This window comes from Phyllopteryx taeniolatus, chromosome 3 (genome assembly GCF_024500385.1).
Source record: "Phyllopteryx taeniolatus isolate TA_2022b chromosome 3, UOR_Ptae_1.2, whole genome shotgun sequence".
Lineage (NCBI taxonomy): Eukaryota > Metazoa > Chordata > Actinopteri > Syngnathiformes > Syngnathidae > Phyllopteryx > Phyllopteryx taeniolatus.
In genome coordinates, this window is record NC_084504.1 from 20,879,524 (window position 1) to 20,901,968 (window position 22,445).

Consider the following 22,445-nt stretch of genomic DNA (forward strand, 5'->3'; position numbering starts at 1 on the left):
AACAAACAGGGCTACGCTGTAGGACCCCTCAATAGGAGCGTCTAGACTGGTCCTTTAGCAGACAGATACAGCCTCCCATCAAATTAGCGTTTGTCAGATTTATGGTAATGGCCTGCAACAGTCTTCCTGTCAGTGACATCAAGATTTACAGCACCCTCCACCCGCTAGCACGCAGGCACACATACACACATGCACACACATAGACACACACTCGATCCTTATTCTCAGCACTTTTGCCCCCCCATATGCATCTCCTCCATTTCACTTTCTTTTCACACACCAATCTCTCTGCTTCTGAACAACCTTTATAGCACTCTGTAGTTGAAAAGTTGCAGTTGTGTGTATGTGTGTGTGCTTCGGGGAGGTTAGTGAGAGGGCTGAGTGTACCCCGGTCTCACAATCTTAAGTGGGGGCAAAAAAGAAGACCCACACAGGGTGGCAAAAGCACACAAGCCCCCTTCTGCGTCCGTAACAATGGCTGGTGTCAAGGTTTCCGGTTAATCCTCTGTGATGAAGCTTGAGTGTTTTTTGGGGTGAAGGGTTGGGCTGTTGGGGGGTGAGGTGATGCTGTCGTGCAGCTTTGGGGTATAGGGGGTGCGAGGTTGGTAGTGTCTCAGAAGGACAACGTTCTACAGCAAGTGGTGACACGTTATTGATGGTGGGCAGAGTGCCAGAGTTGGCTGTATGTATGTGGATTCGCGTTGCGCTACGCTCGATATCCGACATCCAGGCATGGTGGGAAAGGCCTGACTGTTGTCTCGTCCATTCTCAGCCCAAATGTTTTTCCAAGGTTACCTCTCTGCCTTTGATCCCCCCCCCCCCAAAACCATGCAAGGGTCGCAAGCCACCATGTCAGACCAGAAAAACGGAGCTGGTGCTTCTTGCTGTAAAGGGGAACAGAAATGCATTAAGAAAGAACGAGAATGCATCCGAATTGTCTCAGTTGTCTCTTTTAAAATGTAAAATTCGAATAAAGGTATTCCGTACCTTTTTATATAGCTATGAGTCTAGTGCAGCAGTGGCTCAAACCAGGTAAACAAAAATATCTTTTTACAGCATATGAGTAGTGCGGCACAAAATAATGATGCAGAGAAATTAAACTTCAATATCCAGTCTTAGATAAAAAAACTACAAATGTAAAATATCAGAAGTTCCATTTCGTGCAGCAACTGAGTAAAAATCCTCTAAAATGGTCAGTGAATCTGTTTCACACAGTGCAACATTGCACCGTAGAAGTAAAACTAGAGTGCCGACGTTGTTGTAACAGTTGTTTGGCTATTATAGCTTTCTTACTGTGTGTCGCCCAGAAGCGATGTCATCGTTCAGCGCCTTTGTATAAGGTGCCGCTTGATGAGCACGCCTACTAATTAGATGGATGCATTTACATTCTTTGCAATGGGGAAAGATGATTTGAGATACGAGTGTTTTGCGTTACGAGCAAGGTCACGGAACAAATTATACTGTATCTTTGTACGTCTGATTTATTTTGTCACGTTATAAATAACCTTTTAAAATCGAGAAAATTAAATGTAATCTTTTCACCCGATACCGATTAGCTAAAAATGTGTTGATCAGCTGATTTCTTGATTGGATATGGACAAGTTTAATGATATTTTAGGTAACTGTACATGGATTTGCATTAGCCCTCGCAGAATAATAGCTAGGGTACCTACCATGAACCTGCCACGTGTCTGTTTTGCTGATTTCCATGATATCCCTAATAGAAATTTGGAAAATCTTATGTCTTTCACGTTAATTTGAGTTAAAATCACAGACTTTATTTTTCACACTAATTAAGTGAGTTTGAGCACTGACTGTGTAATGTGCTGCGGTGGATAGCCAGGGGTCGCTCTAACTTCACCGTAGCTTTTTGTGCAGCGTGTGTGTGTGTGTGTGTGTGTGTGTGTGTGTGTGTGTGTGTGTGTGTGTGTGTGTGTGTGTGTGTGTGTTCCATCTTGTCTCCTTGCCCAGACACCTTAGCGTCAGGGTAGTAGTCGAAGCTCTGAAATGAAGGCCAGACAGACAGAAGTGGGGTGAAAGAGTTGGGCAGCTGGGGTGATAGGAGAGAGTGAATGTGAGAGAGAGCGAGAGAGAGAGGATGTGGCTTCAGTGTAAGGGGATAATGTGCCTGCAAAACGGTGACAAGAAAATCAGCTTTAAAAAAAAAGGATGGGGGGTGGGGCTGCATGCGGGCATATTAGTTTGTGGGTTGTTTTGTCCACTCAAGTAAGACACGGTCTACTTCCCCAGACAGGATATTGAGTTGGTGGAGACAGGGTCATCTTATTATTGCTCTATGTCTGTCATTTCAATCCACTCCGTTTCTGAGATATCACCTTTTCAGCCATCCAAGTAAACAGTGGACATATTCCACAGTCATTGCATCCTTCCACACTCCTGGAAGCGCATTGTTCAGGCACGGAGTGTATCATATCCCCCACAGGTTCTCGTTTACTCGTGTGTGTGTGTGTGTGTGTGTGTGTGTGTGTGTGTGTGTGTGTGTGTCTGTCTGTCTGTGTGTGTGTTTGTACAGGGATCTATTTCTGATGTGGGGAGTAATGACTGGCACCTGTTTTAGTGTCCTTAGTTAGCAATCATTTTTTAAGCGTAGTTAATCTTAAATTTCATCGCCTGTCCCTATAGACAAGTGTCTTAAGATACTTGCTACCAAATGCATGCTTTTGTCTGTTTTATGTTGAATTTATGTTTTTGCACACGGATCACTCACACCTGTGTGTTCCCGTAGCATCAGCTCACCACCGCTGCCTGTTTAAACGTGGCAGACACAGTAAACAGAAGGTGGACTTTAGATTGTGTTCACACTTTGTTAAAACAAGCATAAAACAACTTTCTGTGGTAATGTGGTTTGTTTGATATGAGAGTGTGAAAGCTATTATCGAAACCCAGGTGGCAAACAATCTGACCTAGATTGTTTGAAGATGAGGGTGCCGATTTGATTGCAAGCATACTCTGGTGTGGTTGGATCATTTAAACTGAAATGTAAATCCTACACTGACCAAAGAAATGGGCTAGGGTTAAAATAACAACAAAAATAGTGACTTCATTAAAAGTTTCGGTATTGTGTGAATGGGATAGGCTCCAGCTCACCATAATGAGGATAAGCAGTATAGAAAATGGATGGATGTAACAGTTAAGCCCGGATTATGGCAAGCCCTTTTAACATTTACATCTTAACTGGATATGTGTCGCAGATATCTGTAACTCAGTTTTACCTACTCAAAAATAACATCTGCTATCTGTAACTAAAAAAAAACACAAACATTCCAATCAAGTTGAAACAATTCAACTGTGGCGTATCTGCCATAGATAAATCTAGGCCTGTCACTATAATTACTATATAAATTTATCATTCTATAAATAAAACGGGCACGATAGTTTTTCCGGACTCGACAAATTGTCATTGTTGTGGTGAGCCGGCTTTTGGGTCACACACTGAGCCAACAGAGTTGAACAGCTGTGTCATTAGCCGCGAGTGGGCTCCTGGAACGTCGGCAGACCGGTATACTCTTGCCCGTGTTGGCTCTGTCCAATACTCCACACCCCACAGCCTTGCTCCAGGTGCAGCGCGTAGATTCACACAACAGAGATTCTTAAGGGAAAGTTAACTATTTGTTGTCGTGAGCTATCGAGCTAGCTTGCTAGCTAACAAGCTAGTCTGCAAACTAACGAGCTAGCAAGTTGAGCTATACAGCTCGCTCCACTGTGCCGATGTCGATATCAACATTAGCTCTTTGCTCCGCGTTGTTTTGTGTGTTAGTCCCCAATTAACACAAACACGCGGACGTGAACTGTTTATTAAACATAACCTCAGTGGCAGACATTATTCAGCCAGTAGTTGATGACCGCGAATGTCAAGGTATATTTGATTGACAGATGAAGGGCTCGTCTTCAGCGGACCAATCACACAGTAGCCGGATTTACATGGAGACTTTTTTTTGTCATTCCCATTGAAATCATTTCGATTGAAGATCTCTGGTCAACTGTTTACATGTGACATGATCGATTCCGATTGGGTTCATACATGATGTGCATTAAACGCAACCGTGTGACATATCACATCATTTATTAAGATTGAGGTCTGTCGTGTATTCAGCACAGTAGCTTCTTTTTTTTTTGTTTATTTAAAGAAAACGCTTGATTAAAAAAAACTTATAAGTACTTAAAAACAAAATCTGCGTCGCATACGAGCTCTGTCGGGAGCCACCATATTTATGCCGCGCGTAAACGATAATGTCACCGCGCATTTACGTCGAGACGAAACATTCCTGTGAAACCTAATGTAATTCCATTCGGATTCGGCCTGTTTATTCCGATTGAGGTGTTAATGTGTGGAGCTCTTTATTTATTTCAGACCCAGGGGGATCCATATCACCAAGTAAAGAAAAACAATTTAATAGAGAAACAAGAAAGGAAATGATAATCATAACAATAATAACAACAACAATACTGATTGAAAGGCAAAAAAACTAAAATAAAATAATAAAAAATAATAAAGGCCAGCCTTTTTTATTTTATTGTATTTTATTTTTATTTCAGAGGCATTAAAAAACGTTATCGTTTATCGTGATAGTGTTTGGGAAGTTATATTGTCTTGGGAAACTGGTTTTGTTTTACATGTTTGAGTTGTCTGGAAGTTGCGACTCGTGCTTATTACTGGACACCGTTTTAGTCCAATGTTAATGCCAAAGCTACCAAATTATTATTGTGAACGCTAAAGCCTGTCGCACACTGGGCGAAGTGGCCTAACCTGACTGAACTCTCACGCAGTGTGTGGGGTTCCACAACTATTTTCATGAGTGGCCGGTCACTCGGCCACTGGTTTTGCTGCAATTTGAAATGACTGAATCACAGTTGGATCATGTAGAAAGTCGCAAATTACAGCTCATCAAAATGCACATAAAGCTTTCGCGCGCCAAAAATAGATTTCCGTGTTTTAAGCTAGCGGCACCCAGCCAGACGCCGCGCCGCCCGGCCCACGCCAGTATATGTATATAAGTATACATATATTGTGTTTTACAACAATACTTAACTATATGTATTATTTCCTGTGTACCCATGGATGAAATAGCAAATCTTGCAGTTTTGTACGCACTGTCCCAGATACATTCAAGTAAGTCGGAGTGGGCTAAACCTTTCAATATATCCCCATTCTTCTCTTTATTTTCACCCATGTCATTTTACTGTGGCAACCCGCTTCTTCCTTAATTGTCACTTTTTCTTATGATTTAATAAAAGTGATAAAGTGCAATATACTGTAGGTGCAGCCTCAAAAGCCTTGCTGTTCAGGGCATCCATAGAGCAAATCCCTCAGTGTGCGGATGTGAGTCGCCACCTGTCATTTTTTTGCGTTGGTCAGGTCCAAGTTGGGAGCAGCTGCATCGTGGGGTGTGAGGCGGACCTAAGTGTACAAGGAACAAGTGCTTTGAGCGACTTAAGTTTATATTTGTGTCATTACAGAGTACAATAAACAGAGGTGGGTGATTTTAGGCGTTGTGTGGCAGGGACCCAAGCAGTGACACAGCATCAATTAAGCATGGGAAGAATCTAGTGTGCAGCTTTGTGTGTCTCGCATGTCTCTCTCCCCTTTAATGAGAATGGCATGCAGCACGCCCCATGCACCCTCTTCCTTCCCTCACTGTACTGAATCACACTGGATCCCACTGTGCAGCCTCCCATCCAGCTTCAAAGCGGCAAATAACAACAACTGAATGGGGGAGAAGATGAATGAGGATGAATGAATTTGCCCCCCACCACCACCACCGCCCCCACCTCCCTGTACACCCCTCTGCCTTCCCTGCCTCCACTACTCTCCCTTCCATCCCCGGCTGGCCGTTCTCCTACATGCCTCCGTTTTCTCTTGCTGGCGTTGCGGGCTTGTGTTATGACTGTGTACATAGTAATCTGTTAGCGCCACTCCTCTGTCAGGATGGAGGCCCATATAAAGGACTGTCATTTCCAAAGGTCAGAAGTGAGCCCTCCACACAAGTGTTGTCCCGACATGTCGTCTGGAAATATAAAAAAACGGCTCGCTTGCCAGTCCGTGTCTTATGTCCGCCTGTTTGTGGAGATGATTCGCAGGCCGTGGTATCTTGCATGTCTTTCTCCCCTCTTCCATCATGTGCTTTGCTAGCTCCTCGAGAGCAATGCTTCCCAACCTTTATTGAGCCAAGGCACATATTGCTGGCGTCGGGCGGAAACCTTGTATCTCCAAAACCATCACTTTTCAGGAAACCAAAAAGCCATAGTTGAGCCATTAACATTGCATCGTCAAAGAGTGCAAGCCATTTTCAACACTTTATATTGGTCAATAATTTGAAAAAATAACTTACCCACATTGGGACTGACCAATAGTAGTGATTTGTGGAAAAAAATATGAAATGGACCAAATTTGAACATAGGAAATTTGGGCCCAATGGCAGTGATATTTTACATTAGGAAAATCTTATTGCACACTACAAAACAAAAATGTAAAAAAAAAAAGTCAATACACAGGGAACTTATGTACCTTCTGCCATCTTGTGGAAGAACATTCAATTTTTCGCTATTCACTATACGTTGCTGGCATGTATAGATCATCAAATACATTATTTGTAGTTAATGTTTCAATTAAGTGAAATTGGATGATTTCCCGCACCCTACTAATGTTCCAAATCACCCACTTGTTTCTTTGCGAGTAGCCAGCGGAGCCTCTCGTAGCTTCTCCCTCGTTAGCACAATGAACACATATTTAACTCTGTCAACCTCATCTTGGCCACGCCACCCCATCATTCACAACACAATAAAAACAAATGTAGACTATAGTACGTGTCCTTGTGACAACCCTAACGCACCGCAGTTATTTCACAAGGGAGAAGAAAACTATGCCATAGAAACTGGATGCTTGGTTGGGTGCCTCAATTTGGACTATGCTCTCATTCATGTCTCAGCCCAGTTTTATGTCCTTTGGTGTCCCAACGATAGCCATGGAGTACGGGAGTGAAACATGAACCAGTCTGCTGCAGCGGTAGCGGCTTCCCTCTAACCTACATTTATTACCTCTAAAGTATATAAATACAAAGGGGTTTTCTAAAAAGAGCTTGGGTCCTGTTATGTCCGACCACAGCAGGTGTATTTACAACACGGTGGGTTATAACTCATTGGCAGATAGTTTTCACATTTATTTTTCAACTCTATTTGATAACGGCTCAATCCAGCGCCCTGAGCATTTTCCATCGCTCTACAGTCCAAACATGGATCTGAGCCCTTGTAAAAGTGCAGATCAACAGACGGTCATCTGAGGTCAGCCTCTGCATAGGTTTTGTGTTGTCTGCCTTTTAACTTAGTCTACAGAACTTTACTGAACAGTTTTCAAAGGTAGATGTAAAAAGTCTCAAATGGTATCCGAGAACATTTCCCTCATAATTTACAGTACAGGTAATGGTTTTAAGTTTGATACAGTGCTGCTCTAATCTTGACACAAACCAAACTCCATCAAACAGTCGTGTGTTAAATCGCTCCTGTTTCTGTTTAAGCTCTGGTCCACTGCCAGCGGCCCAGTTATGTGACCCATTAAAATCTTGACATCTTTTTTAACTAGGAAGTATGGGGTCTCTTTTCCCCCCCATTCTTTCTGTATTATGCCTTTTTTAGGAGACCCTTCATCAGGGGGGTGGGTGGGGATACAACTTGGCTGTGATATTTATGTTTTGCAAATTTTGTCATTTACATAAAGCTCGGCCAATCAGTTTTTACAGTAACAATGAGCTTATGTCTCTGCTGACCTTTCAAGAAAAAACAATTCAGAAATGCCCAATTTTACAAGAGACAGACAATCAATAAAATGTATTTAATAGAAAGTGTTTTGGCAGGGGTGCGCAAAACGTTTATTATAGACGTGTTTATTGCATAGTGTCCTCAGAATAGTTTAATAACATTCTTAATACACCAGTGTCATCTTGATAAGCCTCTACAGAAACATTGAGCCTCATTCACACACAGTGCATACACACAGATTTGTGCTTAACTTGCGTGTACGACCACTTCACACACAAATCTGTGACTCATCAATATATTCTTATTATATACTACTACTTTATTTTCTTGAATTTGTTCTTACTCTGCAAATAGGTTTAGAACTTCCTTAGACCATGCATATGCACAAATAATGATCAACTTTAGAAAAAACGTTACCCACATATCTTCTACCCAAGATACAAAACGTATTGTTACTACATTAATTTAAAAAATCTGTAACGATAACAATTGAAACCTTGAATTTGCTAAGTTGACTATGTTTCCTGAATAACAGTGAAATGGACACTTCTCCGCCGTTTATTTTTACAAGCTTGAATTTTCAATTTAGGACATGTACAATACAAAATTTGAGGAGCAGTTAAGTGAAATAAAACACTTGTCTTCACTCGTGTATTGCAAGATATTAGGAATTCCAAATAGGAACAAATAATTACCTATAAATAACGAATGAATGGCATCACTTTCACCCTTGTTACGTTCACACATGCCAGAGATGGCTGAGTTTTCCATTATAGCCAATTGCTCATCCCGTAGTGAGATCAGGTGGTCCTTGTCCTCCTTCAGTTTCTTTAATTTTTATCTGGTCAGATATCCTTTTCTTTGCATCCACCTGAATATCATACCACGTTTTCTTTACCTCAGCCATGGTGAAGACCTCAGGTGACTTTGTAGTAGAGGCCCAGGTTTCTTTTTTGTTGTCATTGACAGTACAGTGGAAACGCTTCAACTTTAACAGATCCCTAAGGTGCTAACATAGTAGCAAGGAGTAAGAGTGAATCTTGCTTGCTTAGTCGTTTATTGACACTTCAGTTGAAGTTCACTGTAAAACCAAACTCACACAAAATAATGACACAATAATTAGATTGTTCAAATACAGCACAGCTTTTGTTTCTTTCTTTGTTTTTGTTCACAAAAATCCCTAGCTCAAAGCTAACACACAATGAATGGAAAACACCGTTGATGAGCTAGCGAAAATTTGCATTGAAGTCGCAGCACTTATATCTCAAAATAATGAATATTGGTACACAAACACTGTACAACCACATACAAACAGGCAATATAACAATACTCTCTGGAATATATTCTTCAAACTCTGATCTACTTTGTCACACTGCAAGGGTGTATCTCATTGCGTGTATCACACTGCCTCTCAGAGGCCAACATGTGCACAGCAGCAACAGCGATTGTCAAAACTAAAGCCCAGTTGCATCAAGAAGTTCAAAAGTGTTTTGCTGCACATGTGGCGAAAACAAATGATGTTCCCACCATATACTGACGGTAAAAAAAGAAAAAAACTGAATTAAACTTTATTTTGCACTTTATAAGTATCATTTGTATTTATTGTGATTATTTTTCATGGTTTTCAAATAGATTTTTTATTTGAGCTATTCAAATGTAGAATATGCTTATGTTTAAGTTAAGCAGTGGTTATGTTGCATTTTAAATTTGTGTTATTGGGTTTTATTGTGTTTTTCAGGATGTCCTAATATAATTTACAAATTTTATTCAGGCGAGCCAGCACAAGTAAACAGAATTTGTATCGACTGTATATTACATTTTTAGAGGCAGCACGATGGACTGTTTAGCACATCTGCCTTCTGGGGACCGGGGTTCAAATCCCGGCCCCGCCTGTGTGGAGTTTGCATGTTCTCCCCGTGCCTGGGTGGGTTTTCTCCGGCCACTCCGGTTTCCTCCCACATCCCAAAACCATGCGAGGTAGGTTGATTGAGGACTCTAAATTGCCTTTAGGTGTAATTGTGAGTGCGAATGGTTGTTTGTTTCTATGTGCCCTGGAATTGGCTGGCGACCGGTTAAGGGTGTGCTCCGCCTCCCGCCCGAAGATAGCTGGGATAGGCTCCAGCAACCCGCGACCCTAGTGAGGATAAGCGGTAAAGAAAATGGATGGATGGATTATTCAGGCGGTACGGTGAACGACTGGTTAGCACATCTGCCTCACAGTTCTGAGGACCGGGGTTCAAATCCCAGCCCCACCTGTGTGGAGTTTGCATGTTCTCCCCGTGCTTGCGTGGGTTTTCTTCGGGTACTCCGGTTTCCTCCCACATCTCAAAAACATGCATTGTAGGTTGATTGAAGACTCTAAATGGCCCGTAGGTGTGAATGTGAGTGCGAATGGTTGTTTATTTATATGTGCCCTGCGATTGGCTGGTGACCAGTTCAGGATGTACCCCACCTCTCGCCCGAAGATGGCTGGGATAGGCTCCAGCACGCCCGGGACCCTAGTGAGGAGAAGCGGTGCAGAAAGTGGTTGGATGGATGGATGTATTTTAGTCAATTTGAGTACATTCTTATTTTTGAAGTTGCTTTATGTAACCCATTAGTTAATAATAAATGGGTCAGTTTTTCTCATACATACTGTTGCTGATTATTGTTCCCGATTTGGGCAATATCACTTCATTAAGCCTTTTCTAACATTCCATTATTGCTGATATCGGATCAGACTAATACCGGTATCAGCCAAAATTCAAGGCTGCAATATTGGTATCGGATCGGAAGTGAAATAGTTGGATCGGGACATCTCTAGTCACGCTTGAGGTTTGAGTCCATGACACAGCACACTCTGGATCGCTGATCTTCGGGAGCCTGTCTGACAGGGGAGGGTCATCTCTTGAGTCTCTAAGTCAGTAAAGGCCTTCAAATGTATTTATTTTTCTCCTGTGAGTCTTTCAACCAAACTCCCTCGTCAATCTTGCCGCTGTCAAAGGGGGGCCAGAGGTGGGAGCTACCATTTCTCTCGTTCGCAGTGATCCCATGTGCATGGGGACCCTGGGGTCAGGCACTGGGTGCTTCTTTAGTATCGCTTGTGAAATGTGCACTGTACATGAAAGGAAGGAGTTTGCCTCCACTCAATGCCAGTTTGGAACACTTTTACTGCGTCATCAAATGGGTGAACAAATATTTATCACCCAAATCAACTTGGTTGCTACACATTTAACACATTTGTCTGTCATCGCAGAGGAATGACAGCTGAGGGCAGATTTCACCCAAAACAGACATCTTTACATTTAGCCTCAGGGATAGCTGAGAGGTGGTGTTGGAGACTGAAGTGCCCAAACAGATGAAAGAGAATAGCGCAAGCTCATCAAACCAACGTTTTACATGTTTCTCTATCTGATGTGCGCGTGTGTGTGTGTGTGTGTGTGTTTCGGATCTTCGCATTTCTCTGGAAGAGGAGAATGTTTCCTGTTTGGGAAACTGGTGAGTTCACAAAGGAGTCGGTGAGGTCGTGTTGCTCAGTCAACGTCTGGTTCTGTTGAAGCAGATTCCCCAGGTCTCCATCAAACGGCAGTTCTGTTTCGGTACAGCTCTGAAAATTGACCCTAATGGTCACCGATGTCTGGGGGTCCGCGCAAGAATCAAGGCCTTTCCGCCGTGAGCTGATCTTTCAACAAAACCAAGAGTTGTATCTTATCATATCAGAGTCAGTCTGAGGATGAGCCAGGGTCAAAGTGTCTCCAAAACTCCTTCTCATGACAAGAACTCAGTGTTAATAAAAGTGGTTTGATAGGAATTCTACGTTTTATTTTTTTTCATTGATTCTGAGGTTCTTCATGACATGCCTAAGAACACCTGGATTATGTGCCTGCGGTTTGTGTACGCTCACATGTTTTCCTTCCTGTCAGAATTTGATTGAACAGGATAGTGTCTTGAACAGGGTCGTCAACTGGCAAGAGCCGTAAGCTACCTTGTTTTGATCTTCTTCCACCTGAAATATGATATAGTAGATGGTAGGAGTCACGGTGTGTCTCTGCTCTACCTTGGCCAGACTGGTTCCTGCCTTAGTAATAGTAAAAAAAAAAAAAAAAAAATGGATCCCTCCACAGAAGTTAAAAAGATCTCATTCACGGGTCAAACTGCATTTGCCCCTTAATGTCTCACAGCAGGCCTTCAGTCCCAGGCCATGATTCATTGAGTGTCAGGTCTGCCTCTGGCTGACATAAGGGCCCAATCAGACACACATACACACACACACACACACACTGAAGACAAATAACTTGCACCACTGCTTCGATGCACCCATCTGACACATTTCTTAACTCTTACAATATGACATAATGACATTAACCAAAACAAACTTGTGGCTTTGTCTTTGCCATTTCTCATTCCCCTTTCAAGAGATTGGTGTTACTCTGGTGGAAGGACGTTAAACGGTTTGGTTTCATCAGCTGCTACTCACTTTAAAATTGTTTCATAGTGCAAAAGTTTTTTGGTTTTTTTTTAACGTTTTTCCTTCTCCTTCATGAAGACAACCGGGAGACCCATGAGAGTCTTCCTTCAGAGCTCTTGTGACTCCAAATGCAGAAACTTAATCACTATCCCAGTCTCGGTGAAGAATTTGATCCCTCCTCCGGTCGATTCATGGTCGTGTTTGTTTTCGTTTCAGTGTTTCCGGGCACTGTGCTGTAAAGGACCACCACCGCCAAGACCAGAGTATGATGTGGTGTGCATTGGCCTGACAGGTGCTGGAAAGACGAGCCTGCTCTCACGCCTCTGTAGTGAAGGCGGTGACGGAATCGTTCCCACTACAGGTATGCGGAAAATACATTTTAACCACTGTCCCTAGAAGATTAAATATGTCACCTTTTCCTTCCAATAATCGTTTTTCAAGCCTTGAACTGCTGGAACCCTTCTACAATACTGTATTTTGTCCTTCAATTTTGAACCAACCCACTTAGTACAGCTTTCCATTGGGGGGGGACGTGTTTTCATACGCCTGTCCAGTAGTAATGCCAGAAACGCTGTTGCAACCCATCAACTAATACGCAGATTCCCCCTTCCAGTCTAGTGGGAAGGTGTTAAGTATGTCCAGAAGGGGAGGCTTCGTGGTGAGCGCAGGAGTCTCCTGGTAGTCAATGCTCCACTTTCCATACACGTAATGCAATCCCTCAAGGTCGCCGACATTCCTCTCCCCTCCTCTGGCTTTGTCAGCAGTCAGTGTTGAGCTGTTGCAGAAATCCCATCTTAGATTTAGTAATTGTGTACCTTAACCGGGATTAATGTGCTGCCTACAGCCACACAGTGCGTCTCTTTTGGAATGAGCTTGTTCGAAGGAGGGAAAATCTGTCTGCACCTGCCATATATAAAAAATGTGTGTTTGTTTGTACAGTATAAAAATATTTTAGTAACGTTCTCTGAAATTACATTTAGCTGTCAGCACCGTGTCCATCTGCCAAAATCTACTGGGAAGAATCCTAAGTGATGCGCCTGCCATTTCCCACCCACGTCTGGCTTCATAGTTTTTCACTGTTGTAATTCTCTTAAAACCACGTCACAATGAAATAATATGTCCTTGTGTCTAGAAAAATAAATCAATATTATATGGACATTATCCAGATGCAATCTCGACTCCCCATTGTGTTTTCAGTACTACTTTTGTTCCCACAACTGGACATGTGAAATACATAATACAGCACACCTCTCTGTTTAGCTCCTAGTTTTTTTTACAGTCTCCCAACTTGGACTACAAAAAAATCTTACTTTTATGTCATACAAATATGTTTTCAATCTGTGTATTCATCCGCCAGCATAAATACTTAGAGAATGAGGATACAAAATGGCACTGTGAAGTCCCTGGAATTATTTTGGGAATATCAAGGAACAATAAAACCATATTTGATTCTCATTACAATGACATATTTGTGTTTCTCCTTAGGTTTTAGCATCAAAGCAGTGCCATTTCCTAATGCCATCTTGAATGTAAAGGAACTTGGAGGTAAGAAAATTTACATTTGCATTTCTCTAATATGCTGATATTAAAGGAAATTTACACTAAAACTAATGTAATATAATAACACAAATTGGGGGAAATATAGGCAAATACTATGGTATAGAGTTTTGTGGGACAGTCTAACTGATTGAAACTAGGCTTTAATTGGACTTATATACAGTGGGGTAAAAAAGTATTTAGTCAACCACTTATTGTGCAAGTTCTCCCACTTAAAAAGATGAGAGAGGCCTGTAATTTTAATCACAGGTATACCTCACCTATGAGAGACAAAATGAGGGGAAAAAAATCCAGAAAATCACATTCTGATTTTTAAAGAATTTATTAGCAAATGGTAGAAAATAAGTATTTGGTCAATAACAAAAGTTCATCTAAATAATTTGTTATATACCCTTTGTTGGCAATGACAAACGTTTCCTGTAAGTCTTCACAAGGTTTTCACACACTGTTGCTGGTATTTTGGCCCATTCCTCCATGCAGATCTCCTCTAGAGCAGTGATGTTTTGGGGCTGTCGCTGGGCAACACAGACTTTCAACTCCCTCCAAAGATTTTCTATGGGGTTGAGATCTGGAGACTGGCTAGGCCACTCCAGGACCTTGAAATGCTTCTTACAAAGCCACTCCTTCTTTGCCCGGGTGGTGTGTTTGGGATCATTGACATCCTGAAAGACCCAGCCATGTTTCATCTTCAATGCCCTTGCTGATGGAAGGAGGTTTTCACTCAAAATCTCACGATGCATTATTTCCTTTACACGGATCAGTAGTCCTGGTCCCTTTGCCTCAAAGCATGATGTTTCCACCCCCATGCTTCACAGGAGGTATGGTATTCTTTGGATGCAACTCAGCATTCTTTCTCCTCCAAACACGACAAGTTGAGTTTTTACCAAAAAGTTCTATTTTGCCTTAACCAGACCATATGACATTCTCCCAATCCTCTTCTGGATCAGCCATCTGCTCTCTAGGAAACTTCAGACAGGCCTGGACATGTACTGGCTTAAGCAGGGACATGTCTGGCACTGCAGGATTTGAGTCCCAGGCGGCATAGTGTGTTACTAATGGTAGCCTTTTGTTACTTTGGTCCCAGCTCTGTGCAGGTCATTCACTAGGTCCCCCAGTGTGGTTCTGGGATTTTTGCTCACCGTTCTTGTGATAATTTTGACCCCACAGGGTGAGATCTTGCATGGAGCCCCAGATTGAGGGACATTATCAGTGGTCTTGAATGACTTCCATTTTCTAATAATTGCTCCCACAGTTGACACACCAAGATGCTGACCTCAGAATCAGAATCATCTTTATTTGCCATGTCAAACACACACAAGGAATTTGTGTCCGGTAGTTGGAGCCGCTCTAGTTCAACAACAGACAGTCAAGTGACACAGAATACTTTTGAGACATTAAGACATAAAAAAAAACACAGTCACTAAGCAATACAAGGTTAGTAATGTGGTAATGCCGGTACAATTTTTCTTTTTTTTTGACAATTGTGCAAAAAGTCCTCTAACAACTAGAGCAGTTTGAAATGAGTAATGGAACAATAGTCCAGTGCAATGACCATTGTGCAAAGGGCGCAGAGACTTAAAAAATGTATGCAGTTTAAAGTGGACTAGTAGTACGATAATCTGGGACAATGTCGATTGTGCAAATGTTGCAGATGCTACTCAGGCACATGAGTGCCCAGTATCGGTCAACAACGGATATGCAAATAGTGCAGCACGGCGAGACTACGACAGTGAGTGTACGCGTAATGTATAATTGGCCCGACAGAGATGTGACAACAAACTCAAGACAAAATTGACAGCATGTTGCAATGGGGTTGTAAATTAACTGTTTAAGAAGTTAATGGCAAGAGGGAAGAAGCTTTTGGAATGTCTGCTTTTTTTTAGTTTGCATTGTTCGGTAGCACCTACCTGAGGGAAGGAGCTGGAAGAGGTGGTGACCAGGATATGAAGGGTCCAAGAGGATTTTGCATGCTCTTGTCTTCGTTATGGCAGCATGCAAGTCCTCAAGGGTGGGTAGCGGGGTACTGACAATCTTTCCAGCAGTTTCAATTATCCGTTGCAGTCGGAGTTTGTCCTTTCTTGTAGCAGCACCAAACCAGATTGTGATGAAAGAACACAGGACTGATTCGATGACTGCTGTGTAGAACTGCCAGCACCTGTGGCAGGCCGTGCTCCCTCAGAAGGCGCAGGAAGTACATCCTCTGCTGGGCCTTTTTGAGGATGGAGTTGATGTTGATCTCCCATTTCAGGTCCTGAGAGACTGTAATTCCCAGGAACTTGAAGGTCTCGACGGTTGACACAGGGCAGTTGGACAGGGTGAGGGGCAGCTGTGGCAAAGGATGCCTCATGATGTCCACAATCATCTCTACAGTCTTGAGCGTGTTCAGCTCCAGGTTGTGTCGGCCGCACCACAGCTCCGGCCGCTTCATTTCCTGTCGATACACCGACTCGTCACAGTCTTTGATGAGGCCGATGACTGTGGTGTCATCTGCAAACTTCAGGAGTTTGACAGTCGGGAGCGTTGAGGTGCAGTCGTTCGTGTAGAGAGAGAAGAGCAGTGGAGAGAGGACACAACCTTGGGGCGCCCCGGTGCTTGTGGTGCGTGTAGATGAGGTGGTGTCCTCCAGCCTCACCTGCTGTGTCCTGCCCGTCAGGAAGCTGTAAATCCACTGGCAGATGGCAGACGAGACGCTGAGCTGGAGAAGCTTGGAGGAGAGGAGTTCGGGGATGATGGTGTTGAACGCAGACCTGAAGTCCACAAAAAGGATCCTCGCGTAGGTACCCGCGCCATCGAGGTGTTCTAGGATGAAGTGCAGTCCCATGTTGACTGCATCATCCGCAGACCTGTTTGTGGTAGGCAAACTCATTCAGACCCGAGATTGCACGTTTCTTGCGGACCGGGATGATGGTGGAGTGTTTGGAACAGGATGGTACCTCTCACAGTTCCAGAGATTTATTGAAGATCTGTGTCAAGACTGGAGCGAGCTGGTCCGCGCAAACTTTGAGGCAGGATGGGGACACAAGGTCTGGGCCTGCCGCTTTGTTGATCTTTTTTTTTGTTTGAAGATGAGTTTCACATCCCGTTCGTGGATGGTCAACGCAGAAGTCAGAGGTGTGATGGTGGGTGTGGGGTGTGAAAGTGTCCTTTTCAAATCTGCAGTAGAAGGTCTTCAAGTCGTCGGCTAGTCTTTTATTCTTCTCAGCTTGGGGCGTTGGTCGCTTGTAATTGTAATTACCTATTGCAGATTCAGTCTTCTCAGCCTGGTGCAGGTCTACAATTTTGTTTCTGATGTCCTTTGGCAGCTCTTTGGTCTTGGCCATAGTGGAGTTTGGAGTGTGACTGTCTGAGGTTGTAGACAGGTGTCTTTTATACTGATAACGAGTTCAAACAGGTACTATTAATACAGGTAACGAGTGGAGGACACAGGAGCCTCTTAAAGAAGAGGTTACAGGTCTGTGGGAGCCAAAAATCTTGCTTATTTGTAGGTGACCAAATACTTATTTTCCACCATAATTTGCTAATAAATTCTTTAAACGTGATTTTCTGGATTTTTTTGGACCAAAATACGAGCAACAGTGTGTAAAAACCTTGTGAAGACTTACAGAAAATGTTTGACCTCTGTCACTGCCCAAAAAAAACGGTATATAACAAATTATTTAGATGAACTTTTCTTATTGACCAAATACTTATTTTCCACCATAATTTTCTAATAAATTCTTTAAATATCAGACAATGTGATTTTCTGTTTTTTTCTCCTCATTTTGTCTCTCATAGGTGAGGTATACCTATGATGAAAATTACAGGCCTCTCTCATCTTTTTAAGTGGGAGATCTTGCACAATTGGTGGCTGACTAAATACTTTTTTGTCCCACTGTACGTATATCAACACACTTCAATGTAAATAAGTAGAGAGGGCAATCACAATCACAACCTTAATTTAGCTATTCTGTCTGATATTATTCATTTTAGGAGCGGAAGTAACGCTAAATATGTAAAAAATTCCAGGTTTTATATTTTAGTGGTCATCCCTCAGATGCTGTGCCCCAATTAGTCTCTCGGTGAATCACGCGCTTCAGACAAACAAATTCCTCCCTCCCATTTCTCATCAGAAAAAGAACTGTAGTAACTATAAATATTTCACATCATAGGTGCTGTTCTTCCCACACAGACATGAAAAGAGGCATGTAAACAGTGTGTCAGATGAATTAAAGTGTGGATATTTACCACAATTTGTAAACAATTTACAAGTGTTCCAGTTAACTCTGACATGCGATTGCTCCACAATGTGGTATGCGGTCTCATTCGATTCTCGTTGTCATTTCTTTCATTTCTTTTTTTTGTTTTAAACTCCACTTTCATTTGACATATATTGTGAAACAAACATTCTTTCGTCTTATTCCATAAATGTGTTTCAACAAATAAAGGCCTACCCTATGGATGCCTGTGGTAAGTAAATAAGCATTCCTGGCCACTTTTTATGTAAATACAGTATGTGATTTTGCTGTTTAATAATGATGTTTTACAATATTGCTTTTTTAATTTTTTTTAAAATTGTTTTAAATTATTTATTTATTTATTTTTTTCCAAATATTTTGGTTGCAGGCATTCCTCAATGTGTACCGTACTATTTGGCCATCCCTTTGTGTCAATCTTTCTTAATTGATGACAGAGCTTGTTACATTCCTACATTCATCTTCAAATCTTAAGCTTATTTGTACGCATAGGGAAGCAAAAGCATGTTTTTCCCCCTGCCGTAGCGTCACACACAGTTTCAGGCACATGCTGACATTTGTGTACATACGTCAGACCTGTTGATGTTTTTTTTCGTGTGGCTCTGTGTGATCTAAATGGTGTGGTTCCTGGAAGTGCACAGCACTCGGGGAAGCCTTTTAACAAGCACAGATGCATGATCTTGAGGTGGAGAAACATAAACACATGAAAGGCAATGGGAGCACCTCCCTTTTCCTTAAAGGGAGCCTGGAGCGAGGGATGCATCGGTGCTGTAAGTTCTCCTACAAGCAGGTCTGCAACACAAGATGTATTATTTTGTTGAACGTTGTTATGATTTATGTTGTATTCCGCACATTCTGCACGTGACAGGTGCACTGTGTTGTTTGAAGACTCACCTAGCATAGCCTCCTCAGAAGATAAAACACATGTACAGTACATACAAAGAGGCACTGGGGGACCACCAAGGCAAGTGCTACCAAATTTGGATACAACACATTAGAGTGGGGTTCGAAAGAGTTTTTCTGGTTTGGGTCAAAGCCGGTCTGCTGGGACACTATTGTGGTTGAAAATAACAGTTGTCTTGCAGGTGACACTTTTGATTTAGAGGAGTTAGTGTGTATGCTGAAATCGAATCACTCGTTTTCTGTGCTCCCGCCTCCGAGCAACCTCACTCCTTTGTTTTCCTATACTTGTAAATACAGTGGAACCTTCAGTCGGATACAATCCGTTCTGCAACGCTGCTTGACATTCAAGTTCTTAAATATCATACAGGCAGTATTTTAAGTAACAGTTTAACATTCTTAACTATCATAAACATATGTAAATAAAAGTTAACCACCTTCCAGTAAAACTAGAATAAATTAAAACTGCTCACCAACTCATAATGAAGAGCGAACAGAAAGGTGTTTGCAGAAGTTTGTTCTGGTTTAGTGTATAATAGTGTAAGTGCATAGTTAGCGGTTGCTTTGTAAAATTAATTCTATTCAAAGTTACCTTGAGCTTTGCCACAATTCTGTCTCTGAGCTCTTCAGGCAGTTCCTTTGACCTCATGATTCTCATTTGCTCTGACATGCACTGTGAGCTGTAAGGTCTTATATAGACAGGTGTGTGGGCTTCCTAATCAAGTCCAATCAGTATAATCAAACACAGCTGGACTCCAATGAAGGTGTAGAACCAACTCAAAGATGATCAGAAGAAATGGACAGCACCCGAGTTAAATATATGAGTGTCACAGCAAAGGGTCTGAATACTTATGGCTGTGTGATATTTCAGGTTCTTTTTTTTTTTTTTTTTTTTTTTAATAAATCTGCAAAAATTTCAACAATTCCGTTTTTTCTGTCAATATGTGGTGCTGTCTGTACATTAAAGAGGAAAAAAAATAACTTAAATGATTTTAGCAAATGGCTGCAATATAACAAAGAGTGAAATATTTAAGGGGGTCTGCATGCTTTCCGTACCCACTGTATATGCAGCAGTGCCCGCTTTTTAAATGTAAAAAAAACATCTGCTACGGTCAGGCTCATTTCATCATGCTATCCATCCATTTTCTGAGCCGCTTCTCCTCACTAGGGTCGCGGGCGTGCTGGAGCCTATCCCAGCTATCATCGGGCAGGAGGCGGGGTACACCCTGAACTGGTTGCCAGCCAATCGCAGGGCACATACAAACAAACAACCATTCGCACACACATTCACACCTACGGGCAATTTAGAGTCTCCAATTCATGCATGTTTTTGGGATGTGGGAGGAAACCGGAGTGCCCGGAGAAAACCCACGCAGGCACGGGGAGAACATGCAAACTCCACACAGGCGGGGCCGGGGATTGAATCCTGGTCCTCAGAACTGTGAGGCTGACGCTCTAACCAGTCGGCCAACGTGCCGCCCCTCATTTCATCATGACAGCCAAAATCATACGATAAAAAGTCAATTGAATATAGTGAAAGCGAGGCTTAAGTCACTGGCAGGATGCCAGAAGAAACTGTGCTGCTTTTCTTCAAGTCAAGACAACCAAAAACGAATACTTCTGTGAATGTAGTTGAGTAAATGTGACTCCTAATATTCTGGACCTTTTTTCTGTTGTGCATATTTTGTTGGAGCAGTGTTTTCACTTCTGTGTTACTTTGTGCTGTCTCTAGTTGTTTATTTCCAACAGTAAAGAGAAAAAAAAAATCCTGAAAATGTGGGTTGCACTCCAGATTTTACAAGCTTTAAGGCATTCCACTTTGACCATGTTCCCCTGTTCTTGATCAAGACGTCAAACCTTCAACTGTACGTGACTTGAGTGTTGTTGCTAAGCCTGGTGTGTAACTCTCCCTGCATTTGAGTGCATTGGCCCGGATTGTCGTAAGCTCAAGCTGTCCTTTAAACCAGAGTCTAAAGCAGCTTACATGCACCCTGGTGTATGATGCCTGTTATACTTGTGGATACTCTTTACATGCTTGTTGCAAACATGCATTATTTAGGTGGCGCTTTATTGCCATTTGGTCCCGTCTTTTACTTTCTGCCATCAAACATGGAGCCTTGCTTATTGATTTGAGCACATTATCTGGCCTTGTTAAAGTGTACACAGTCACACTGTCATTACCAGACAGTACTTGTCTGTCTTTTAATATTACGTTTCCACAATTACCAAGCTAAAAATAAATGGGCCTTATTACGTTAGATGGGCTAATTCCATCCATCCATCCATTTTCCGTACCGCTTATCCTCACTAGAGTCACGGGCGTGCTGGAGCCTATCCCCCAGCTATATTTGGGCGCAAGACTGGGTACACCCTGCACTGGTCGGCAGCCAATCGCAGGGCACATATAAACAAACAAGCATTCACACTCACATTCAAATGGGGGAGAAAATGCAAACTCCACACAGGCGAGCGCAGATTCGAACTCGGGTCCCCAGAACTGTGAGGCACATGTGCGTACCAATCGGTCACCGTGCCGCCTGGGCAAATTCCATCCAATTCAAACCATTTACACTCCCAGTCAAAAGTTTGGACACTTTCTCATACGATTGAATGAGAAACCGTGCCGAAACTCTGACTGGTCGTGAATTTCAAATCACAGCATTCTTACTTCCTATATTCGTCAATAAAAGTACTCCTAATTTTGATGAGAAGTAATCAATTTACGTGTTAGTGTCTGGCTTTCACAATTTTGTGTTGTGTTGTGAAATGCTGAGAAAAATAAAATGCTGTAAACAGGTTGCAGCATCTTTGTTAATAAACTTTTGAAAAACAGAAATTTGGTAAATGTACTCTTAGTTTGTACTTTAATAAAGCTGTCATATATCAATATATACGTATACATTTTAATACACATTTTTCATACACAATACATTTCTTATTTGATATTGAAAAAGCTCTTATCTACTAAGTTGTAGAATGCAGTGATGTCTTTCACATTGTAGTGATTGCACAATAATTAAATTTAGTAATCTGGATGTTGTATGAGGAATATACCCAGAAGAAACTCTGCATTCCAGAAAGTGACTTGCCTCTCATTTTGTCATGAGGTCGCTCGAATAACTGCAGGAAAACTGATGAACTGAATCAAGTGCAATCAAAACGTATTACTCAATTGACCCTTTGGATACGCGTATCCATTACAAATCTGACAAATATTTGTCACTAAGCCACTACCAGGTACATGGATGGAGATGGCAACATTCTCCTGGGTCATGAAGATGGTGTGTGTGTGTGTGTGTGTGCGCGCGTGCATGCGTGCGTGTGGGGCAGTGGAGATTGTGTGGGTCATGGATGTGGAGTTGGAGTTAAACGTCACTCGTAGCTACGTTGGTTTAGTGAAACAGTCTCTCTCAGACGAACCAAAATCGATACCTGTTGATAAAAATAAAAGTAGCAAACGAAATGTTGCTGAATGTCATGGATATATGTCGTGTTTCTTCTTAACAAAATACTCAATTAAAAGTAAAAATTATGTT

The 22,445-nt window shown here is 42.1% G+C and overlaps 1 protein-coding gene across 3 annotated transcripts in view; it reads left to right on the top strand.

Annotated features, from left to right (window-relative positions):
- The window catches only part of LOC133475104 (ADP-ribosylation factor-like protein 15), a 159,350-nt gene that overhangs the window by 77,099 nt on the left and 59,806 nt on the right, over positions 1–22,445 (top strand). For all 3 annotated transcript variants that reach the window (XM_061767502.1, XM_061767504.1, XM_061767503.1), the window contains 2 exons: positions 12,437–12,581; positions 13,706–13,765. In XM_061767502.1, coding sequence (XP_061623486.1) covers positions 12,437–12,581; positions 13,706–13,765 — 205 coding nt within the window. The remainder of the gene's footprint in view (positions 1–12,436; positions 12,582–13,705; positions 13,766–22,445) is intronic.